The 22,466-nt window shown below is 36.8% G+C and overlaps 1 protein-coding gene across 3 annotated transcripts in view; it reads left to right on the top strand.

Annotated features, from left to right (window-relative positions):
* The window catches only part of LOC136039003 (uncharacterized), a 122,995-nt gene that overhangs the window by 73,928 nt on the left and 26,601 nt on the right, over positions 1-22,466 (top strand). For all 3 annotated transcript variants that reach the window (XM_065722528.1, XM_065722525.1, XM_065722527.1), the window contains exons 7-8: positions 6,708-6,886; positions 18,785-18,899. In XM_065722528.1, coding sequence (XP_065578600.1) covers positions 6,708-6,886; positions 18,785-18,899 — 294 coding nt within the window. The remainder of the gene's footprint in view (positions 1-6,707; positions 6,887-18,784; positions 18,900-22,466) is intronic.

Raw genomic sequence — 22,466 nt, 5'->3', positions numbered from 1 at the left:
AGTAGCAGCACCAGTAGTTATAGTAGTATCGGCAGTAGTAGAGGTAATAGTGGTAACCTTACCTTTAGTAGCAGTAGTAGTAGTAGTACTAATGATAATAGTAGCAGTAGTAGTTGTTGTAGGAATAGAAGCAGTAGTATTATGATACAAACATTGTCTTTTGGTTAGTTCTTTATCCCCCACAACAAGCGTTGTAAATTTTAACAACACACGAAACTGTTCCTAAGATATTGCTGGTATTACCTTTTGACAAACTGCATATGGATGGCAGGCTGTCATTCATACAACAGAAATCTTCAGAAATACTCTCTGAAAATTTTACCTTCATACCATTAGGTATAGTTGCAATCAGTAGTCACAGCAGTAGTTTAACTACTCAACTTAATACAACTAGCCATTGCTATGATATTGTTGATTTGCTCTATTGATAACCTGTTTATTCATAAACTTCTTGAAATTTTCATCTTAATGCTCTTACCCCTCTGTGTAGTTGCGATAGAAGTAGTAGTTGGAGCAATAGTAATAGTAGTAGTACAACTAGTAAATGTTGCAGCAGCAGCAGCCTTAGTAGTAGTGTGTACACATTGCCTTTTGGTCAATTGATCTTCCCCTTTAAGTATTCTCTGAAAGTTCCAACTTAATGCACAAATCAATTCTTAAGATACGCTATTTTGACAATCTAAATGCAAATCAAAACCTTTTCCTTAATAGTAGTATTATCACAGTAGTTTTTGTAGTAGTAAAAGTAGTTGCATTGTTAGTGCTGTGTTATTAGTAGTAGCAATAGTAGCGGGAGTATTAATAGCGGTAGTAGCACAATTTCTTTTTGGTTAGTTGAACATCGCTTTAATGATGCCCGGATGTTTGACTTTGACACGTTAAGCCGTTCCAAAAATATTGCTGATGTGCGCTTTTGGCACCCTTTTGACGCCTTTTTCACCTTAATGCTCTAAGCCTTACGAGCGCGTGCTATTGAAGTTGTAATTGGAATAGCTTAGTTGTAGTAGTAGCATAAAGAAAAGAAGCAGTGGCTTTAGTGTTAGTAGTGACTTGTGTATATTATCTTTTTTTAACTGATTATCCCCTTTAGTATTAACAGTACTATAGTATATAGTACATGTTAATATAGTATAAGTATTAACATGAAGTTTCAACTTAATACCCAAATCAATTCTTGAGATACGCTCTTTTGAGAATCTGCACGCGCATATTGTGTTTTAATTTAGTTCAAATTCCCCCTCAATATTCTGTCAAATTTTCACCTTCATACGCGTAGCCTTAATTGTGCTAGTATCATAGTAGTAGTGGTAGTTGTAGGAAAAGTAGTAGCAGTAATAGTGTATGATTATTAGTAGTTACAGTAGTAGCAGCAGTATTAATAGCAGCAGCAATAGGTACATTTTGCATTTTGCTCAATTGAACATCCTACTCAGGATACCCCTGAAGTTGCCTCTTGATATGATAAACCGTTCCAAAAATATTGCTGATACACCGTATCAGCAATCTGTATACACATAGTATGTTTAGGCTTAGTTTAACTTTCCCCTCAACGTTTCCTCAGATATTTTTTTTTCAATATCTTCAGTCTTAGTAGTACTCACTACAGAATAGTAGTTTTAGTGATAGTAGTGGTAGTAGTAATAGTACTTGAAATAGCAGTAGAAGCAGCAGTTGTTGTAGTAGCAGTAACGATCAAATATTGCTTTTTAGCCAATTGATCATCTCCCTTATCATTTCCTATAAATTCCAAATTAATGTACTCTGTCACTTCTAAGTTACACCCTTTTGACAACCTATGTGCGCATAAATTTTTATGGTTTAGCTCAACACTCCCCTCAACATTCCCTGAATAACTCATCTTAATGCCCTTCGTATTCTGGGAAAGTAGAAGTAAAACATATATACGTTTTCTCAATAAAATATGTTTTATTTAAACAATTAACAAATTGCAAAACTTCCAGCCCTTAGCCTACCCTGACGCCTTTGGGTGGGGGGGGGTTGACATCCCCAAACGTATAATTACTGAAACTTTCAACAATGCTGAAAAAATGTATGTCTCAAAACTTTGTTTTCAAGTTTATTATGGGAAATGATGGGCGTGGGGGGGGGGGTCTCTCAAATTACTTTGACTCTTAAAAAGAGCACTATAACTTCCAATTCAAAATCAAATGAAACCCATCTGAATTTAATACGACCACCCATTCCATAAGAACCTTATATTCCTCCAGGGCATAAATGAAAGCCCTTGCCCGGGGGCTTGGGGGGGCTGGGTCAAACCTGGAGACATTGTTATATGTTTTTTGGATTATCTTAAACATAATAGCCATCATACAATTTCAATCAGATAGATATGGAAAGAGGGGTAGTTTGGAGGAGGGTAGTTTAGTTGACCTCCATCACTGTTGACTCTTAAAAGGGAACTAAGACTTCCAATTTCAACCTAATGAGCTACCTCTAAAGTTTTACAGCCATCCTTTCCATAAGAACCTTAGATGCGCTAGGAGCACAACTTACAACCCTCGGCCTCAGGCTCGGGTGGTTTGTATCAACCTCAAAAGCCTTGTTATATGATCTTTGGACTATTTTCAATAAAATGACTATCTCAAAATATCTATTGGATGTATCTCGGGAAAACACGACGTGTTTGCATACGCATGGGGAGGGGGGTAGCTGTACTTTGATCATTCTAACTCTCAAAAAGGGCAGTAAAACTTCTGATTACCAATCCAATCAACCCCTCCAAAGCATATACGACCACCCTTTCTATAAGAACCTTATATGCTTCCTGGGCATATCTTACAAACTTTGCCCTGAGAGCTGTAGGGAGGGGGAGGGTTGTCTTTCTCACAGACATAATTTCTAAACCCTTCGACTACGATGAACAAAATAATCTTCTCCTATTTCGATTGGAGATGTTAAGAGAAATGATAAGCGTGGTAGGGGGGGATGGTTGCTCTTAAATCACTTTGACTCTAAAGTTTATACAATTGCCCATTCCATAAAACCTTTACAGGCCCTCATGGCATAACTTACAACCCTATCCCCAGTTTGCTGAGGGTTGTGTTAACCCTAGAGGTATTATTATTATGTTCTTTGGACTATTTTGAGCAAAATCACTATCTCATAATTTCAATCCGATGCGTTTGGTGAAAAGAAGGGTTGTTGGGGGGGGGGGGGCTGGACTCCAACACTTTCGACTCTTAAAAGGGAACTAGAACTTCCAATTTTTCTACCAAAAGAGCCTCTTCTAAAGTTAAACAACCATCCCTTCCATAATAACCTTAAATGACTCGTGGCATCAACCCTCGCCCCAAGGCTCTGGTGGTTTGTATCAACCCCAAAAGCCTTGTTATATAATCTTCAGATTATTTTGAATAAGATGACTGTCAAAATGTTTTATTCGATGTCTTTCGGGAAAACACGACATGTTGGGGAGGGGAAGGTAGCTGCCCTCTAATCACTTGACTTAAACAGAGCACTAGAAATTCAGATTAACAATCCAATTATTCCATAAATCCTCTTATTCCAACTCAACTGCCATTTTGTTTAAGTAGTCGTTTTTACAGAATCTTACACAAAAAGTCGAACTTTAGCGTAAAGATCAAGGGGCTGAGGAGGGGACAGCTGCCCTCATATAAAGAATTATTTCTGTTCGTTAAAGATAGGAGGCTTAGGGGGCTAGCCCTAAAGACTTAGTTCTAATGACCAAAATTATTTTTGCATTTTACAAAAAAAAAAAAAATAATTTCAAGCTATGTGTTCTAATTTGTCATAAAATTGAAAAGATAAATCACCATAGTAGCCAACATTACTGAAAGAAAAGAATGAATTTAGATTTACAGTTTGATATATATTGACATTTATCCCTGAAAGTATCAACAATTTTGGATTTATTAACGTTATGAAAGAGAAAATCTTCTTTTTTTTCAAGAAAGTAGAAATGACATTCTGGTCTTTAGAAGGTGATGAGAGCATTAACCCTAATCCTGTATGTGGTAATTTCTGTTTGTTTTAAGTTTGACTTGGTTATTTACTGTAATTTCTGTTTGTTTTGGGTTTCCATTATTCATTGATAGTAATTTATGGTTGTTTTATGCTTGAATTATTATCTAACTCTATTTCCGCTAATTTTTGTTTAATATAGCTCTGTACCTTTTTTTGAAAAACTTTTTTGTAGAAAAGACTAAAAAAAAAATTCTGCTCGTTTTTCATTGGCTCAGTTTTCAATATTGGTTAATAAATGAATATTTAAAGATCAATTTATTTGAGCACTGCTATTTTTATTTTGGTCGTTGCAAAATTTAATACTTGTTGTACATTAGTACTTTAGATGGATGGCTACAAGAAAAATATCAAAATACATGGGTTGAAAATCTGCCCAGACTTTGGGATTCTATAGGGCTGGAGAAATTCTAACACCCATCATCTTAAAACCTAAGTATAGACGAATATTATTCAACCATTCTCCTTAACATGCACTTAAAGTATTAACTGAATTCTTTTAGCCGTTCTTGCAGATATCTGAGTCACACCCTTTTGACAACTTTGGATTCAAGTGGTGTCTTTTAATTTAGTTGAATACCCCCCCCCCTCAACATGCCCTGAAATGTTAAACTTAATACCCTTATCCGTCCCTCTAATACTGCAGGTGGATTTGCAATGAAAAGCATTCTTTAGTCTTTATAATAAAATGTTATTTGGCAAAATTCAGTTGAACATCAGCAACAATCCCCTTAGCTCTTCCAGGAATATTGAACAGACTCACTTTTGACGCTTTTGATCAGTAGTAGCAGTGATAAGTGGTCGCAGTTACAAATACTCGTAGTCACAGCTACAAGTATTTGCGTTTGGATTCACAAGTCGTTGTATGTGTAATTAGTCAAACTCGCAAGTAGTCACAGTTGCAGTTACAAGTAGTCAGAATCGTAGCCACAAGTCGCTGCAGTCACACTTAGTCACAGTCGCAGTCCCAAGTAGTTGTAATCACTGCTAAAAACAGTCGCAGTTGCAACTAGTTGCAGTCACAAATAGTCGTTGTAGCTACTAGTCGCAGTGGCAATTTATATGTTATAATGACCATAGTTTAATGACCACAGTATAATAATGACCACAATATTCTTGAAAGTTTCACTTAAATACCCTTCTGTCTTATTGGAGACACAGGATCAAACATGCTCCCCTTTCCCACTGAGAAACCTACATGTGAACAATGTGTAACTGGTATAACTTAGAGCCCTTGCCTCAAAAGCCGTGGGAGGACTTGTCATCCCCAGAGGCTGACAAATCCTTTGTTAATTGTTAACTGCTATTTAAAAATTTTGATCAGATGTCTTTTGGGGAGAGGAAAGCTAAAATGGGCGTCTGAGGGGGCTGATTACCATTCCATTACTTTTGTCTTTTATAAAGAGCTGTAGAATTTTCAATTTCTTATCGAATGAACCCCCTCCAAAGTTCCTATGGCAAATCTGCCGCCATCGCAGAAGTTGTTCTATCTAAGCCTTCTTCCCTTCCATCGCTTCATTTCGAAGGGGTGATGCTTTATTCTGGCCAGGAAAAAGCAGATGCTCCTGCAAAAGTTTTTGCACTAAGAAAATATAGGCAAATCACTAGTGCAAATATAATTTGTAGCAAGGCATTTGGAATCCTCAGTCAGCTGGATGTCAGCAAACATGATACCCAGTTCTGCAGCATTCTCAATCCCGACATCAAATGTGTATCTCCAAACTTGTGGGTCCTCTTGCCTCCTTGTTTAGAAAATGTTTTGCAGCAGGTTCCGTGCCGAAACCGTGAAAAGTTGTTTACGTTGTCCATTTTCCAAAGATATATCCAGACTCTACCAATGTACGCTCTTACTGTCCCATGTGTCTCCTTTACTGCGTAGCAAAAGTTTATGAGTGTTGTGGTTAATTATTTTTATGACTACCTTGAGTCACATGCTTGCTTGCTTTTTGCTGTCACAATACGGTTTTCCTAGAAAATAATCGATTTTAAACTATCCATTAGCGAAGTATAACCATTAGCAAAGTATAAGTATAAGTGGATTGAACTCCTTGTGCAGTTTCGTGACTTTCGTCTCTTTTCCTTTGACATAGGAAAAGCTTTTGATTACGTATGGCACGAGAAACTTATTTTTCAAAAAAAGCCTGTGGTGTCTTTGATTGGTTATTTGAGGTGCTCACTGACTTTCTTTGTGGCCGTTCATTACGAGTTGTTTTTGACAGTCTCATTTCAAAAGAGCATTCAGTATTATCAGTAGTACCCCAAGGAAGTATTTTTGGGCCAAGTGACTTCCCGGTGTTCATAAAAAAAAAACCTAGAGTATAGCCTTGCAATAAAACCTCTCCACACTACTTACGATAAGACGACAATGATCTCCGTAGTAAAGCACGAAGTTTTTCCGAACCCCATAATAAGACTTCAGGCCGACCAGAAAAAATTGAGATGTGGGTGGATGCGTATCTTGTCAGCTTTAATGCATCAGAAACAAATGAACTCTCGTTCAGTGCTAAAAAAAACTGTAGTTTAACGAGTGAGGGGCTGAGGAGGGTGTATCCTCCCTCATATACAGAATAATTCCTGGTTATTTTAAGTTTAAGTGTTGCTCTTTACTTTCAGTTGAACAAACTTTTTATTTATCTTTAATCAGAATAAGCAGATTTTTGTTTCTTTTCTTTAGATTTCATTACTACTTTATTCAAAATTTTCAGAAGAGTACTGAATTACGACGACTCAATGGTACTTACTGTGATGCAAAACTGGTTTATGATCTTATTGTTCACTACCCAGAACTATATGGGCTCACAACGGAACAACTGGAAAAAGAAACAATATTTCAAATTGTTTCTGAGGTGGCAAAGGACATTGCTACTGGAAAAATCCCTGAACGGTACGTTATGAATTTAAATAGTTATTGAAATATTTCTTTGATTAAAAATGTATGCAAAATATTGTTAGTAATAATCTCAATTATTCTCATCAAGCTCCATAATAGGCATTTAGTGAAAATTTCAACGTCATAATCTACTGTTGCGCACTCAAATATTTCTTATTCTGTTTCAGGAATCTTACAGCATTTTTAACTGGAATACAAGAAAGTGAACTAAATAAGTAAAAATTTCCATAATAAACTTAAATATACCTGTTATTAAATATATCCCATAATATATGATGTGACATAGAAAATATTTACGTATGCATTAATAGGGGATAGATATCGCAATAATTTCATTTCTTTTAACTAAAAGTTTTGGTGTATCGACATACCACTTTCCCACTTCGCAAGAAATTATAACCAATCAGTAGATACAAAAAAGCATCTCCAGTTACGTCTTATGCCCTTGGAATTTTGAATCATTCTTCAGAAACGTCTTATTTCGTTAGTAAAATTTCGACCAGTTACAAATAGTCAACACATTTTATATTCTAGGATAAGGGCCATTTACTTATCAATGGTAACAACATCCTAAAACATTTGCTAAAAAATGTTCACTAGCTTTAACGGGCTTAGGGTAACACTGTAACTAGTTTAAACTTCGGCAAGGCTCAACTTTGCAAGATTGTGGCTTGCCGGGCTGAAGTTTGTTTGGGTTTAGTTCTGTCAGGCTAAATTCTGCTTGTGCTAAGTTTGTCTGAATAGTAAAACTTCAATTGGCTCTAGCTTCTTTTTAGGTAGAATTGAATTTCATTTGATTAAATTGTATGTGGTTCATATATTCCTGGGTTGGGTTTAGCCGCATCAAATTTACGTTGGCTGAATTTTTCTTCGGTTGAGTTTTATAAGCTAAACTTTGTGTGGATAGAATCCCACATGATTAAGTCTATGTATGTATTTATAGGTTAAATCTTCTCGGGTTAAGTTTTGCAGGGAGAATGTCTTACTGTTTGATTTTTATCCGAATTCCGCTTTGCCGGGTTGAATAATGTGGGATTTGATTTTCGCTGGCTGTGTTTTGAGTTCATTGATTTCAAAATATCACTACCGTATGTGTCACAAACCTGAAAACAAATAAGGTTTGTAGGATCAATTTTTTTCAGCATGAAATTTCATGAAATAAGTCTACATCCAAAAGGAGGGGAATTGCCATTACTTTTTGAGTGACTTTCTTCAATTGCCGTTTGAATTTTAGCAAGGTAAAAGTAATCGATGAACCAAAGAGCAGCATTCAAGTTGCAATACTAAAGTAAATCCTGGAATAAGTCAGATACTAAATAAAAAATTAATTGATGCCTACCAAATTGCCACTTTATATGATAATTTTAGCATTTTTAATTCTATACAAGAAATAATTAGCTAAAAAATCAGCCTATTCGTTTATCAAAAGAAAAAATTTGAGGGAATTTTGAATCAATTTCTGTATTTTAGCTATAAGTGCAATATCTTATCAGTGTTATTATTTTTCTATTATTAGGTTAAAATGTAAATACTAGGAAGGTACAAACATGTAAACAAAGCTTATCTATATGTTGTAGTGGTGAGGGCAATAATTGACATTGATTTTATCTATTGCAAGTTATATCTATGTAAATTCAGCAGATCTATAAAGAATCTGTGTTTTTTGTATTTTGAATTAAAAAAAAAATTAGAAAGAAAGCTGATAAAACAGTTCGTGGTAACGAACTATAGCAAGGAGCGACCCGGCTCAATAGTAACCAAAACTCTAAAAAATGGAATTTTAATACCGATAGCTACATCAAAAGAATCACATTTTAATGCTGATTTTAAATATATAAGTTTCATCAAGTTTAGTCTTACCTACTAAAAGTTAAGAGCCTGAGAAAAGGTAAGCAAAAGTTTGCCTTATTATAGAAAATAGGGGGAAACACCCTCTAAAAGTCATAGAATCTTAACAAAAATCACACCATCAGATTCAGCGTATCAAAGAACCGTAATGTAGAAGTTTTAAGCTCCTATCTACAAAAATGTGGAATTTTGTATTTTTTGCCAGAAGGCAGATCACTGATGCATGTTTTTTTTCCCAGGGGTGATCGTATCGACCCAGTGGTCCTAGAATGATGCGAGAGGGCTCATTCTAACGGAAATGAAAAGCTCTAGTGCCCTTTTTAAGTGACCAAAAAAACTGGAGGGTACCTAGGCCCCCTCTCACGCTAATTATTTTCCCAAAGTCAACGGATCAAAATTCTGAAATAGCCATTTTATTCAGCGTAGTCGAAAAACCTCACAACTGTGTCTTTGGGGACGACTGACTCCCCCACAGTCCCCGTAGGAGGGGCCACAAGTTACAAACTTTAACCAGTGCTTACATATAGTAATGGTTATTGGGAAGTGTACAAACGTTTTCAGGGGAATTTTTTGGTTGGGGGGAGGGGTTGAGAAGAGGGGGATATGTCTGGGGAACTTTCCATCGAGGAATTTGTTATGGGGGAAGAAAATTTCAATGAAGGGAGCACAGGATTTTGTAGCATTATTTAAAAAAAACTATGAAAAAATAAATATGAAAAAGTTTTTTTCAGCTGGAAGTAAGGAGCAGCATTAAAATTTAAAACGAACAGAAATTATTACGTATATGAGGGGCTCACCTCCTCCTAATACTCGCTCTTTACACTAAAGTATTTTTAGTAATTTCAACTATTTATTCTACGGCTTTTGTGATTCAGGGATCATTCTTAATGAATTGGGACAAAATTTAAGCTTTAGTGTAAAGAGCGAGGTACTAACGAGGGGTTGAACCCCCTCATATATGTAATAAAAATATGAGAATACAAAAGTTCGTTACGTAGGCTAATTTATAAGTTATGTATATCTTTTACTAATACAAACATTCGTTAAAAATTAAAAGTTCTAGTTGCCTTTTTAAGTAACCAAAAAATCGAAGGGTAAATAGGCTTCCTCCCCGCTCTTTTTCTTTCTCAAAATCATTCAATCAAAACTATGAGAAAGCCATTTAGCCAAAAAAAAATAAATATACAAATTTTGTTTTAATTATTCCTCTGCGGAGAGCCAAAATCAAAACATGCGTTGATTCAAAAACGTTCAGAAATTAAATTAAAAAAACAAGTTTTTTTTAACTGAAAGTAAGGAGCGACATTAAAACTTAAAACGATTAGAAATTACTTCGTATATGAAAGGGGCTTCTCCCTCATCAATGCCCCGCTCTTGACGCTAAAGTTTTTTACTGTTTTAAAAAGAAGAGTTAAGAGAAAGAGTCAAAGTTTAGCGCAAAGAGCGGGGTGCTGATGAAGAAGCAGCCCCTTTCATATACGAAGTAATTTCTGTTCGTTTTAAGTTTTAATGTCGCTCCTTACTTTCAGTTAAAAAACTTGTTTTTTTATTTAATAAGTAAAAGAATCTATGTTATAATCTAGGCTTTCCAAGGCTAAAATGTCGTAGGTTTATCGAAAAAGTAAAAAAAAAAATCACATCATCGAACAGTCAAACCTTTGAAAATCATTTACAAAAGAAAATGCGCATGTTTTAAAAAAAAGAAAAAGCCCCCCCCCCCCTGAAAAAAGGGGAAGATCCTCATAAAAATGATTATCACTAGATTCAGCACACTACAGAATAGTAAGATTAATGTTTCGAGCCCCGATCAACAAAAAGACGAGTTATTCTAATTTTCTTGATAATTATAGTCACAGATACGGGTTTATTTGTTTCTTGTTTTTTTGTTGTTTTTTGTTGGGGAGGGGAGGTACTCTTATTGAACCAGGGGCTGTGGAATTACTGAAAAGGGGTTATTCGAACGGAAATAATGGTTCTCATGCCCTTTTTAGAACAAAATGATCACACCACAATAAAAGGGAGATTTTGGATTTTCTGTGGTAAAAAAGAAAACAAAGTCTTCCATAATAGGGCCAAAATTATGAGACAGCCAATCGATTTGCCATCAGAGAGCCTAGGATACCATAGTCCCCATAGAGCTCCAAAAAGTGAAAAAAATGTACAAAAAAGGGACATTTTTCCGGAGAATGAGTAGGAATTTTTCCAGTATACCCTTAACCCCACCCCCAAGGAGAATTAGACCTACGTTGCCTGAGCAACGTGAAGTGTTGCGACAACCTCTCTCCGGCTTCGCCGAATAAAGTGTTGCGAGAGCACACTTTGGTTTTGTTTCTTTGCTATCGGTTAAACGCTGAAGTTGTCAGCCTATCGAAGCTTTTAACACGTTATGTTCAAAGAAGAACGCGATCAGTAATCACATGATCAAAGGCTATTCCTCAGCGTTGAAAAAACAACAATAACAGAAGAATATCGAAAGAAGGGACTAAATTGACTTTGCACCCAGTTGAACTTTATCCTTTTCAATCGTATATATATATATATATATATATATATATATATATATATATATATATATATATATATATATATATATATATATATATATATATATATATATATATATCAATATCTTACATAACATAGCTATCCGCAACTTTTCAGGATCAAAATACCATAGATGACACTCTATTAACTATTACGAAACTGCATCATTGTTTTACGTTACCGTTTGTACCCGTTGCGTAAACACTTAATTCTAGGTTACAGTGAGTATGGGTAGGCTACGCCAACTAGCAAAAGTTACAAACCACTCTTCACTAAAGATGATTGTAGCCTAACTGACGATTATTACTTACAAGTCCCCTACATGTCTTACCACTAGAACCAGCTCGGTCTTATCATCAAATACACTGGAAACAAATAATAGGAACACCTAATAGCAAAATTTGCAAACCTCTCACTGCTGAAGATGATTATGGGCTAACAGCCGATGTTTCCTTACAAGTCCCCTACATGTCTCACAGTTGGTATCGGCTTATTTTTGGTTTCAGTGTGTACCCTACTACTGAAGTTGTCAACCCCTTGAAACTTTCAAACTAGTATATCTCATGAAGGAATTGTTGTACCAAAAATTGGATAACATATACTTTGATCAGCTTATCAAGAGCTATCGATTGCCGTATAAAAAAATTCTATCTGTCTTAGTTCAAAAGTTGATTTCTTTTGCCGTAGGCCAACTTTCTAACTTCACCACTTAAAAAGAAGCAAAGGATAAGCTCCAATTTCTTTAGCAATGACAGAACTTTTAAAGTTTAAGAGGTACACCTGATAACATTTCTCTACCTCAATCCCAAGTCCGAAAAAACAAATGATAAACCCAGACAAAATCACGGCAACACCTTCGGGAAAATGCCGTTTTTTTGCTTCTGTAAATTGTTCGATTTATCACTCAAAGAAGATATGTTGGCTGTGGGGCCGGTTAACTGCCGCATATATTTAACACTTATAGATTTTAGTCCATCTTCAATTTGAAAATTGTGCCTGCCTGCTTGCCTGCTAGAACGGAGCTTTCCACTCGAAAGCAGAAACATGGTTTGATGAAACGAAAGCTTGGCTGCACAACTTCAGATACTTTTCTCTGACACAGGCTACATAACTCCCCTTCACTTCGCACACGATAGGCCCTGTCTCGTGGAAAAACAAAAACCATCCTTTTTGGCCCCAGGCAAGAGTTTTGCAGAGCTTTCCAAAATATAATGCCACATTCATCAATTCGGCCTGAGGTCCACACTTTCCGTAAGAACCGCACAGGTTAGACACTTACCAGTTTCCAGGACTAATCCAACATCGGCGGCATAGGAAAAAAAACCGGGACAAAACTAAATTGTTGCTCTCGCAACGCAATTGTAGCTCTTAAACTTCAATTACAAGCTGTTTTCAGCCTTGTAGTGTCAGTGTCCATCCAAAAATGATACCCCGCAGCATGCCTGTCCATCAAGAAGTAGTCCTCACAATTGGTCCTCGCGTCCTGGAAGCCTTAAAATGCCCACTTCTACGCCAAAATTTTCTGACTTTCAATATAACTTATCATCATCTAATAAGTTAAAAGAGCCCCTCCCCCCTCCTTTGAAAACTAGGTAACTACGATTCTCAATTTTTTACATATTACACCATAGTATTATGGTTAGTGGCAACGAACTATAAGTAATGTGTCACACTTGTCTATAGCAAACGAAAAAAATAGGATTTTTATTAAAACAATCAGAGTAGAGCTACCAGTATTTCACGTTTTTTTTTGGGGCCATCTTGTATGCAAGGAGCTGTCATAAAAACTTCAGAGCGCATTCAATTCATCACAAATTAGAAGTTCTAGTTCCTTTTTAAGAGTCAAAAATGTTTGGTTGTAATTCCCCTCTACCCAGTACTTTACTACCTGGGCTCCCCATAACCCCTAAAGACATCTTATCAAGTTTTTAGGATACCCATGTTGTCCAAAATGGCCGGAAGGTTCAATAGACATGCCTCTGGGGATGAGAGAAGTACCAGAGACTCTGGAGTAAGGGCCGTAACTAATAAGAATTGCTAATCGTTTAAACATAAGTACTATAATAGAAAAGTTGGGCATGCTTGATGTTTGGTATTTGGTTGGCTTGAATCACTTGGGACTAGAACTAGTTTCTAGTTCTGGTATTGTTCTGAACTAGTTTTCAAGGTGACAACATAGAAACTAATCGGATTATTTTTTTACATTCTTCATTATCTGAGCTAGTTACAGCTTTGAATCAAATGTGTTGTTGCGAAGTAACTTTTAATTACCGAAATAAGTTTTGCAAATTGGGTCTGAAGTTTTTAATATTTGGAGGATTATTTATTGTGAAATTGGGGAATTGTGGGCCCTGTTTGTTAGCGTGCACTAATCAGTGACACGCAGAAAAAGTCTTTTGGGCCGACTTTACACAGGTTGAATTGGAATCCACTTGGATGCATTGGTGAGGCTCGGCCCTCACTTAAAGATAAGTTTTTTGCTCTGTTTATCGACTTCTAAGAATAAGATACTGTTAATTATGCAACATTTCAAGCAGTTTGATGTTAACCTGGCTAAATTCAAGAATTACCCCTGTGGCCCGTGAAAATTATGTAAATGGGAAAGGATTTGCGCGGAAAGCCCACTTATCTGGTCTTTTGTTACGGTAGTCACGATGAATTTAGGTTAATAGATGCAAAGCTTCAAGAATACAACTCTAAAACGATAGATTCATCCGTGCCTGCTGTTAAAAAAGCATTTGTGGAACTTGCTAATACCCCTGAAATTTACCGAACTCTTTCTAAGACTTTTTTAGCCCTGAAGACAAGTGATAATTAGGGTCTATAGTCCAGATTTACGAGCAATTAGTTGCAACTGAAGCCCAGCTGTAGAAGACCAAATGTGATCCACTGGAAAATATAACAAAGAAAGTGACTGAAAAGTTCAATGACCCAAGGTTACTGAAAGAGGCTACTGAACCGATAGTCAGTCAGGCTTATGATTCAGTAACGCTCGAGTTTAATCCAAAGTTTACAAAAATTGAGCATGGTCTAAGTAGTCTGAGAACTCAAATTGAAAATTTGGAGGTGAGAATTAGTCGAATAGGAAAAAAGCTTGACGATTATGATCAAGAGTTTTTGCTTGATAGTCTTGTATTTCATGGAGTAAATCAGTTACCTGGTGTAGACACTCTTACGACAATATCTCGCATTATAAATAGCAAAATATCTGTGACTGACCCCTCACCTTCTGATTTGATTAATGTATACCGTCTCCGCTTGAATAATCCGACAACGCAGCATGAAAAAAGTTCTATTAGAGTTGCTCCGATCGTCGTTAAAATTTTCTAGCAAAGATATGTCCCGAAGAGTATTTAAAGCAAAAGCTAGACTTGCTTCAACTGGTGTTTTTGTATCGGAGTCTCTAACAAAACGTCGCCAGGACTTTTATTTTATTTTCAAAGCAAAGAAATCTGGTGAATAAACTGAGGAGAAAAGCAATGTCTAATTATTATGGAAATAAGTTGGAGGATAGTAAAGGTAATATGAAGGGAAAGTGGAATATTTTAAATGAGATCCTGGGTGGTAAGGAAATAGAGACCACGGCAGACATTAAGTTGGATGGGTGCAACCTTGGTGATTCAACTGAAATTGTAAATAAATTTGCTAATTTTCTCTCAAATATCGATTCTAAGGTATAATCTAGTATTAGCAACAAATATAATGAATTGAACTGTAATATTATTAATGACGTCCGTTGTGAAACTTTAAATACGGAATTTCAGCCGTGCACGAGTGAAGAAGTGCGTAAAGTTGTGCAGTCACTCAAGTCTAATTCTGACGGTGTTGATGGTTTGTCCCTTCGAGCTCTTAAAGTGATTTTAGGATATATTCTTCCCTGTCTAGTTTTTATCATTAATATTTCCCTGGAAAAGGGAAGTTTTTCGGTGCAGTTTAAGGTGGTGACGGTCATTCCATTTCACAAAGGTGGTCACAAGTCAGACATAGAAAAGTCATGGCTAATTGTAGAAAAAGCCAAGACAGATAGTCCAATTGAGTGAGAGGCAATTCTGGCACTACTCCCCCCCCCCATTATTAGGATTGTATAAAAATGACGTTAATTCATTTGTTAATAGATAAACGGCTCTATAATTTCCTTCAGATGAATAGGCTTTTGAGTCAGACACAGTTTGGGTTTTGTTAGGGTCATTCCACGACGCACGCCTTACAACACCTGGTTTAAAATGTTAATTGTACATTAGACTCAGGTAACGTACCTATGTCTATTTTCATTCACATTAGAAAAGCGTTTGACACGGTTGACTACCAAGTATTGCTTCATCGAATGAGAAGTCTTGGAATAAATCGAGTTTGTCTAAGATGGTTTGACAGCTATCTTTATGGTAGGTCCTTTAAAAGCGTTTCAAATGATGTAGTCTCATCGCCTTCTCCTATGAAGTGTTGTGTACCTCAGGGCTCTGTGCTGGGCCCTTTACTTCACCTAGCCAACGTGGACATGATGTGCTTTTATCTGCAGAATGCATGTATTACTTCTTTTGTGGATGCCACTGTGCTAATACTATTTGTAAAATTAGTCGATGATTTAATACTAAAAGCTAATGATGCTCTCAAAAGATTAGAGTGGTTTACAAGTTTAAGTCTGCTGTGCGTGAATGCAAAGAAAACATTTTACTGTCATTCTGTAGAGTGGGTGGTTCTGTTAATGTAAGTAGTAAAGTCCTATTAGGTGAAAAACATATTTTAGAACTGAAATCACTGCGGTACAATGGATTCCATATTGGTTTTAATCTATCGTGGAAGCATCATAGAGACATTATTTTCGCCAAAATTGCACGTGGATTTGGCATCCTCAGAAGACTGAAGCATATTCTGCCGGAACGTACTCTTTGCACGATATATTTTGCAATAATATACTCGTATATATCATACGGATGTTTAGTTTGGAGGAGCAATTTTTATGTTAATTACAAGCGTGTGCAAATTCTACAAATAAAGCAGCAAGAATAATTGGGATTGGAAATTGGGATTACCGTTTTACAATTTCTGTTCATGAGCATAATACAAGAAGATATGATGACTTGGTTGTGGATATTCAATTTAGTGTAAGATCTGGTTTTACTTTGAAGTATCTTGTCCCTTCTGTATGGAATTCACTTCTTGTGAGTGTTAGGGGGGCTGAGCACCTCCCACAGTTTAGAAAAAGATTAAAAGAGTATTTATTGGGGAATTAGTTTTTTATTTATTTATTTTCATTGGGGGGGATTGGAGTGGGTAATAGGGCTTGAGGGAGGAATGGGTTGCAAGGGTTGGGGTGGAGGGAGTTGTATTTAGATAAGTGTTGTTACCCTGGGGGTGTTTGAGAGAAGGTGATTGTCTTTTTTCCTTTCATTATTATTTTAATTACTTTAGGATACTTGTAGGAACATTTATTTAGGTTTTTTAATGATTATTGTTAGTTTAGGATATCTTTAGGAATGTCTTTAGGATGTCTTTAGGTAGTAATTGCTACGCGCTAGAAAAATTTAAATTTTTCCCTGGGGTAGTGATTTATCTCTGTAATAGTTTATATTTTTGTTTATTATGTAAATAAATGTCAAAGTCAACGTCGGAGGGGTGGGGGTATAGGTTCTGTAAATAGGCCAAACAATTTTTGTCTCCTACGTTAGCCTAGCATACAAAAGAAATATCTTATGACACTTGGCCCGAAGATAGGTGAAAAACTTTTTTTTTTTCCGTTAAGCTTGAAACTCATATTCTTAAGATTTTCGGCTTATAATACCCAGATGCAGGGGGAAAACAGAAAGAGAAAACACTCGTTCTCCTCAAAAGAGGCAAGAACGGATACACGGATAGCCTTGGAAAATCACGAGACACTAAGTACACCCTAGTTTTCAAATCTTTTACAATGTCACAGAATTTTAACTTGGGGGATCAAATCGCAACTTTCAAACTAGTGGAAGAGGGGTGGGGCTTCAAGCAGATCTTAAATTTTGAGTTTAGGAGGAGGATGTAGGTCAAATGACAATATGTGTGTCCAGGTCATCTGCAACATTTTGACAACATCTTGAGGGATCACTTTGAAACCTTCAGGGACGGTTGGGAAATGGAAAGAGGAAGGAGGGGAAAGAAGACTTAGAATCCTATGTGGTAGAGAAGGTAAATCAAAAGGTGCTGCGGTGCCAGGTTATCGAAATGCCATCCTTGCACATTTTTCCACTGCCTTGATTTTTTGCTAGTGTTGAGTTACAATTGTGCATTTCAGATGAAATAAATAGTGAATGCTGTGACGCTCTTGACAATAAATGGCATTGCGCCCCCTCCCCCCGAAAAAGGGCCGATTTTATCATCATCCCTCTTAGGGATGATTTATTAGGCAAAGATTCCAAAGGTTTCTCAGGGGTATATTCTAAGATTGACATCCTTACCTGAGTAAATCAAAAGACGTTATACATACTAGAGTTTTCAAAACTACCTACAACATCTCAAAATTGGTTTGAGCATAGACTTTAAACTCCAAAGAAAATTTTTTGGAGGGGAAGGGGGCTTCAACTGGATCTCAAATTTTGAATTAAAGGATGGGTGAAATCTAATTTAGAATGAACTATGTGTATCCAGGTCATCATAATGGCATATCAGTAATATCTTGAGAACGGGTGGAGGGGGGCGCAGTTCAGAATTTCAGGTAGGGAAGACTGTGGGGTAAGAGGACTTTTAAGTTGAAGTTCAAAATTTGGCTTTTGCGATAAAATTGAAACTTTGTGGTCCTTTTGGGAAAACAATCGGATGAGAGTGGGCACGGAGAGTTAAAATTTTATATTGAATTGGCGGAACGGGGTACGTAATTCTTGTGTTCTATCCACCATAAGTTTTTACACTATAAGCTCCATGAACAGCTAAGTAGCGAGGAATATAAAAACAAACTTTTTGCTCCGATATTATCAAAATAGCGCAAATGCACTATCGCGGGTGAAACTTTTAGGTGATCTAACGGGGCGGGGGGCTAACATTGCACACTTACTTGTGGGATGAAGGTAGAACTAAATAAAAAGCTCCACACATATCTAGGTTATCAAAATACCATATCTACAATGCCCAGAAATGCCTTGAGAGATGGAGTTGAAATGCTCAGGCAGTGTAAGAGAAGGAAGGAACAGGGGGACTTAATCTTATTAGTGGAGAAGAGGAGTTGGTAAAAATGCTATGTTTTCGACCCACCTAAACGTTGTTGCACTATGAGCGGCTATGAGCACTAACACATACTATGACCGCTGAACGCTGCGCTGCACTCTGAGCTCTAACAGGTACTATGTAGAACAAAGTTTTCAAAACAGTGTATCTGCTATCTCCAAGGAAATGTTGTAACGTTCAGGGAGTGTTTTGGGGCAAGTGGGCAACGAATCATAACTTTGATGAAGGGGACAGAGAGAAAATAGACGCATAATATAATGTGGACAAACATAATGTGCTGTATGCATCATAATACTTTGTATTGTTATGCAGGAAACCCAAGGATCTCCATGTCTGGGTTCATGTTGAGCTAGGTGGTGACAACATGGATGGAAGCTACTTGATTAACACTCCGGAAAGAGAATATTTAGAGCCACTGGTTGTGTCTGTAAGTATAAGTCTCTCTCCTTCCTATATTGCATCTCTGTACATTAAGGGTTCAGCATTAACGTGGATCAATCCAGAATAAATTAGCTGCTAGATACAAGCAGCTAAGGACATGCTTGCATTGATAGCTGCAAATTGGTAAAGATCGAATCATAGCCAGAAGTAACTACAAGTTTAAAAATGTGTTTATAAAAAAAACGCTTACTGATAAAAAATATTCATTTTTAGCTATTTCAGGAATGGTTAATATATTTTGATTAATCTTAATAGTAGAATTTTGTTACGAAAATAAGTTTATAGGATTTCAAAAGCGAACCCGAAACCCATCGAAAATAGTGTCTAGTTGAAATTATGAGTGCAACAGTGGAACGATAAAGTCGAAAATCCTTTGCTGAAAACCATGTCTACTTAGGTTTTTAGAGAACCATAATGGTACTCCAAAGTTATCGATATCATGACCAGTATATGCCGAGGCTGTATAATGGATTTTTATAAGTAAGTGTTTAATTTTCTGGAGGCTAATTACAGAGCTTCTTGCTCCTGAGAAAACATCCTTTTTTGGCGATTGGTCTTGAGTTTTCAAAAAACTTCTAGTGTATAGAACCTTAAAGATAGAGGAAAATACCACAAGCCAGAATATTTGAGCTAGTTTTGAAGATATATCTTTCCTAATCTGTGAAGCAAGGGTATATCCAGAATATTTGTTTGGGTGGCGGTATTTTTTCTAGGCTTTCTTACAAAAAAATACAAAACGCATCAACAAATTATTTCTACATATTTTTGTTACTTTTTACCAGACATACAAAATTTTATTTATTCGGGGGGACTAGGTCTTACTTCCACAAAAAATAACTTTGTTTTCTTTTTAATTAGTAATAGTCTAGAATTGATAAACGCATTTTGCGCCTTAGTCTTCATGCCTTTTTTCTCCCATAGATTAAAAGAAAGTTTAGAACCATTTTTCTATCGCAGTATTTATCCTAAAACTATAATGCATAAATCTTGATTCCACAAATAAAACAACTAAACACTGGGGAGCCGACGGCTCCCCAGTGGAGAGACACTTTTGATTAGGAATTGATTCCCAATCAATTATTTTAGATACTTTATGAAGAACTTACTTACTTATTTAGGTTCTCCCACGCCTGAAGGTGCATAAGGTCCCAACATTGGCTCGCCACGACAACCTGTCCTGAGCCATCGACCAAAGCTCCTTCATCGAAGACCTCGCCAACTTTGTCTCCATCTCTAACATTCTTCCGATGGTCATTTTGGGTCTCCCTGACTTGCAGATGCCAGGGGGGTCCAACACCATTTGTCATATGGCAGCCTTCCATCACCAATTCGCACCATGTGCCCCCAATACATCCATCGTCGCTTTCTAATGGTTTTTCATCCTATAAATCTCATCATTTCTTATTCTCTCCGCCCAATGTATATTCAAAATAGATCTTAGGCAGTTTATTATCCAATGCCTGTAGTCATTTTTCTAGTTGCGCAGTGATGCTCCAAGTTTCACAGCAATATGTAAGGACGGGGAGGACATTGCTATTATATATGCTGAGCTATAGCTTCTGGGAATATTTGTTATTTCTCCAAACATTTCTAAGACAATTAAAGGCAGAGCCAGTCAATGCTATTCGGCACAAATTTCTCTTTCAGGATTGGTATCTTGCGTAAGAATGCTGCAAAGATGTTTGAACTCTCCCACTACTTGAATTTCCTCATTGTTGACCAAGAGTCCCTCAGCTAAGTCAGAAATGACGGCATTTGACATTGATTTAGTCTTGTTAGCGTTTATGGAGAGTCAAACAGCAGTTGTCACACACCCAAGTTCATTTATATTGTGTTGTATAGCTTCTGATTCGTGAGCAAAGAGTGCAATATCGCCTGCAAAAACACCATCATGAAGTTCTCTTAGTTAGTTTAATTGTAGACCCCCCAGTGAAGCTACATCCACTAAGCACAAAATCTATGACTGTGGCAAATAATAATGGCGATTGAATGCAGCCCTGCCTTAAACCTTACTGAACGGTGAACCACTCCGTTAGGCCAACCTCTGTTTGTCCTGCGCCCATAATATCGTGGCATATCACTTCAATTATATCTACAATTTTGATAAGGATCCCGTAATGCATTACAATTTTCCACATGGTCTCGCGGTGTATCGAGTCGGAAGCTTTGAAAAAAACTATAAATACTGTGAGTAGTTGAACTTGCCATTTATTAGATTGTTGAGCAGGGCTCTCAGGATAAATATCAGGTCACAACACAATCTGTTTTGGTGGAATCTACGTTGTTCATCTCTCAAAACTTTCTCCGCTTTACTTTTGAATTCTATTGAGAATAATTTGGCACAAAACCTTGCTACCAACTGATTGTAAAGCGATGCCTCTCCAATTATCACATTTAGTCTTTTGTCCTTTTTTTAAAGAGTTTGACAATTACTGCCTTTGACCATTCACTCGGGACTTTTTCATCATCCAAAACACGTGACAAAATTTCAAACATGGGCACTACTAGGGAGCTTCTACCGTATTTCAACAGTTCTGGGGACGTTACTGGCTGCCTTTCTGTTTTTCAAAGTCTTTAGAGCCTCTTTTACTTCACTCAGCAAGAGAGGTCCGGTATATATTCCAAGATCGAACAATGTTTCTTCAGGGATATTTAAAGAAGTTGTGGGAAACACCTGATTTAATACCTCGCTGAAATGCTCCATCCAGTGTCGGATTATGTCATCTGTCTGGGTTAATAATATGCCTTCTTTGTTTTCAGCATGGGACGAAAAAGCCTTCGAAATGACCGCAAGATCCTTCGTTACAGCGTAGACAGTACAACTATCTCCCCGTCTAGTGGCTACTCCATCCTGATCAGCCATACTTTTAAGGTACACCCTCTTAGAGGGTTACACCCCTCTGAGACGCTTATACGGCTCCTTTAGATCATCTAGATATTCTCTGGTGCTTGTCGCGTTATGTTCATGCCTATCCACGAGAATTTTGACTTCTGCCCTTTGATCAATGATATCCCAGTTACTTCCAGATATCCACTGCTCTTTTTTCTTCCTTTAATATCCCACAACTTCTTGTGCTGCCTCTTTCATGGATTCGACGATATTTTCCCATTGATTATCAATTGGGAACTCATCCCTTAGCATGGAAAGCTTATTTGACAAAATAGATGTATACTTTTGTAATACATACGGGTCTTGCAGTTTTCTCACATTAAATGTTTTTACTGACCGCTGGGGCCTTATGACAGATTTTTGTTTGAACTTAAACTTAGAAACAACAAGTTGATGGTCGGGATAGCAGTTGGCATCTCGAAAGGTCCTAATATCCTCCAAACAACTTTGCCTGTCCTCAGCAATTAAAATATGTTCTGTTTCATTTCTTATCACACCATCAGGCGAGTTCCAGGTATATTTTTGTATTTGTTTATGAGGAAACCATGATGCGACGACAATAAGCTTATGAGTCACACAAAAGTCAATTAAACGGACGCTATTATCATTGATTTCTCCCAGTCCAAGCTTACCAAGGATAGCTAAGGCATAAGAGGCATCACT

This window comes from Artemia franciscana, chromosome 2 (genome assembly GCF_032884065.1).
Source record: "Artemia franciscana chromosome 2, ASM3288406v1, whole genome shotgun sequence".
Classification (NCBI taxonomy): domain Eukaryota; kingdom Metazoa; phylum Arthropoda; class Branchiopoda; order Anostraca; family Artemiidae; genus Artemia; species Artemia franciscana.
This window is presented reverse-complemented; position numbering and strand designations above follow the sequence as displayed.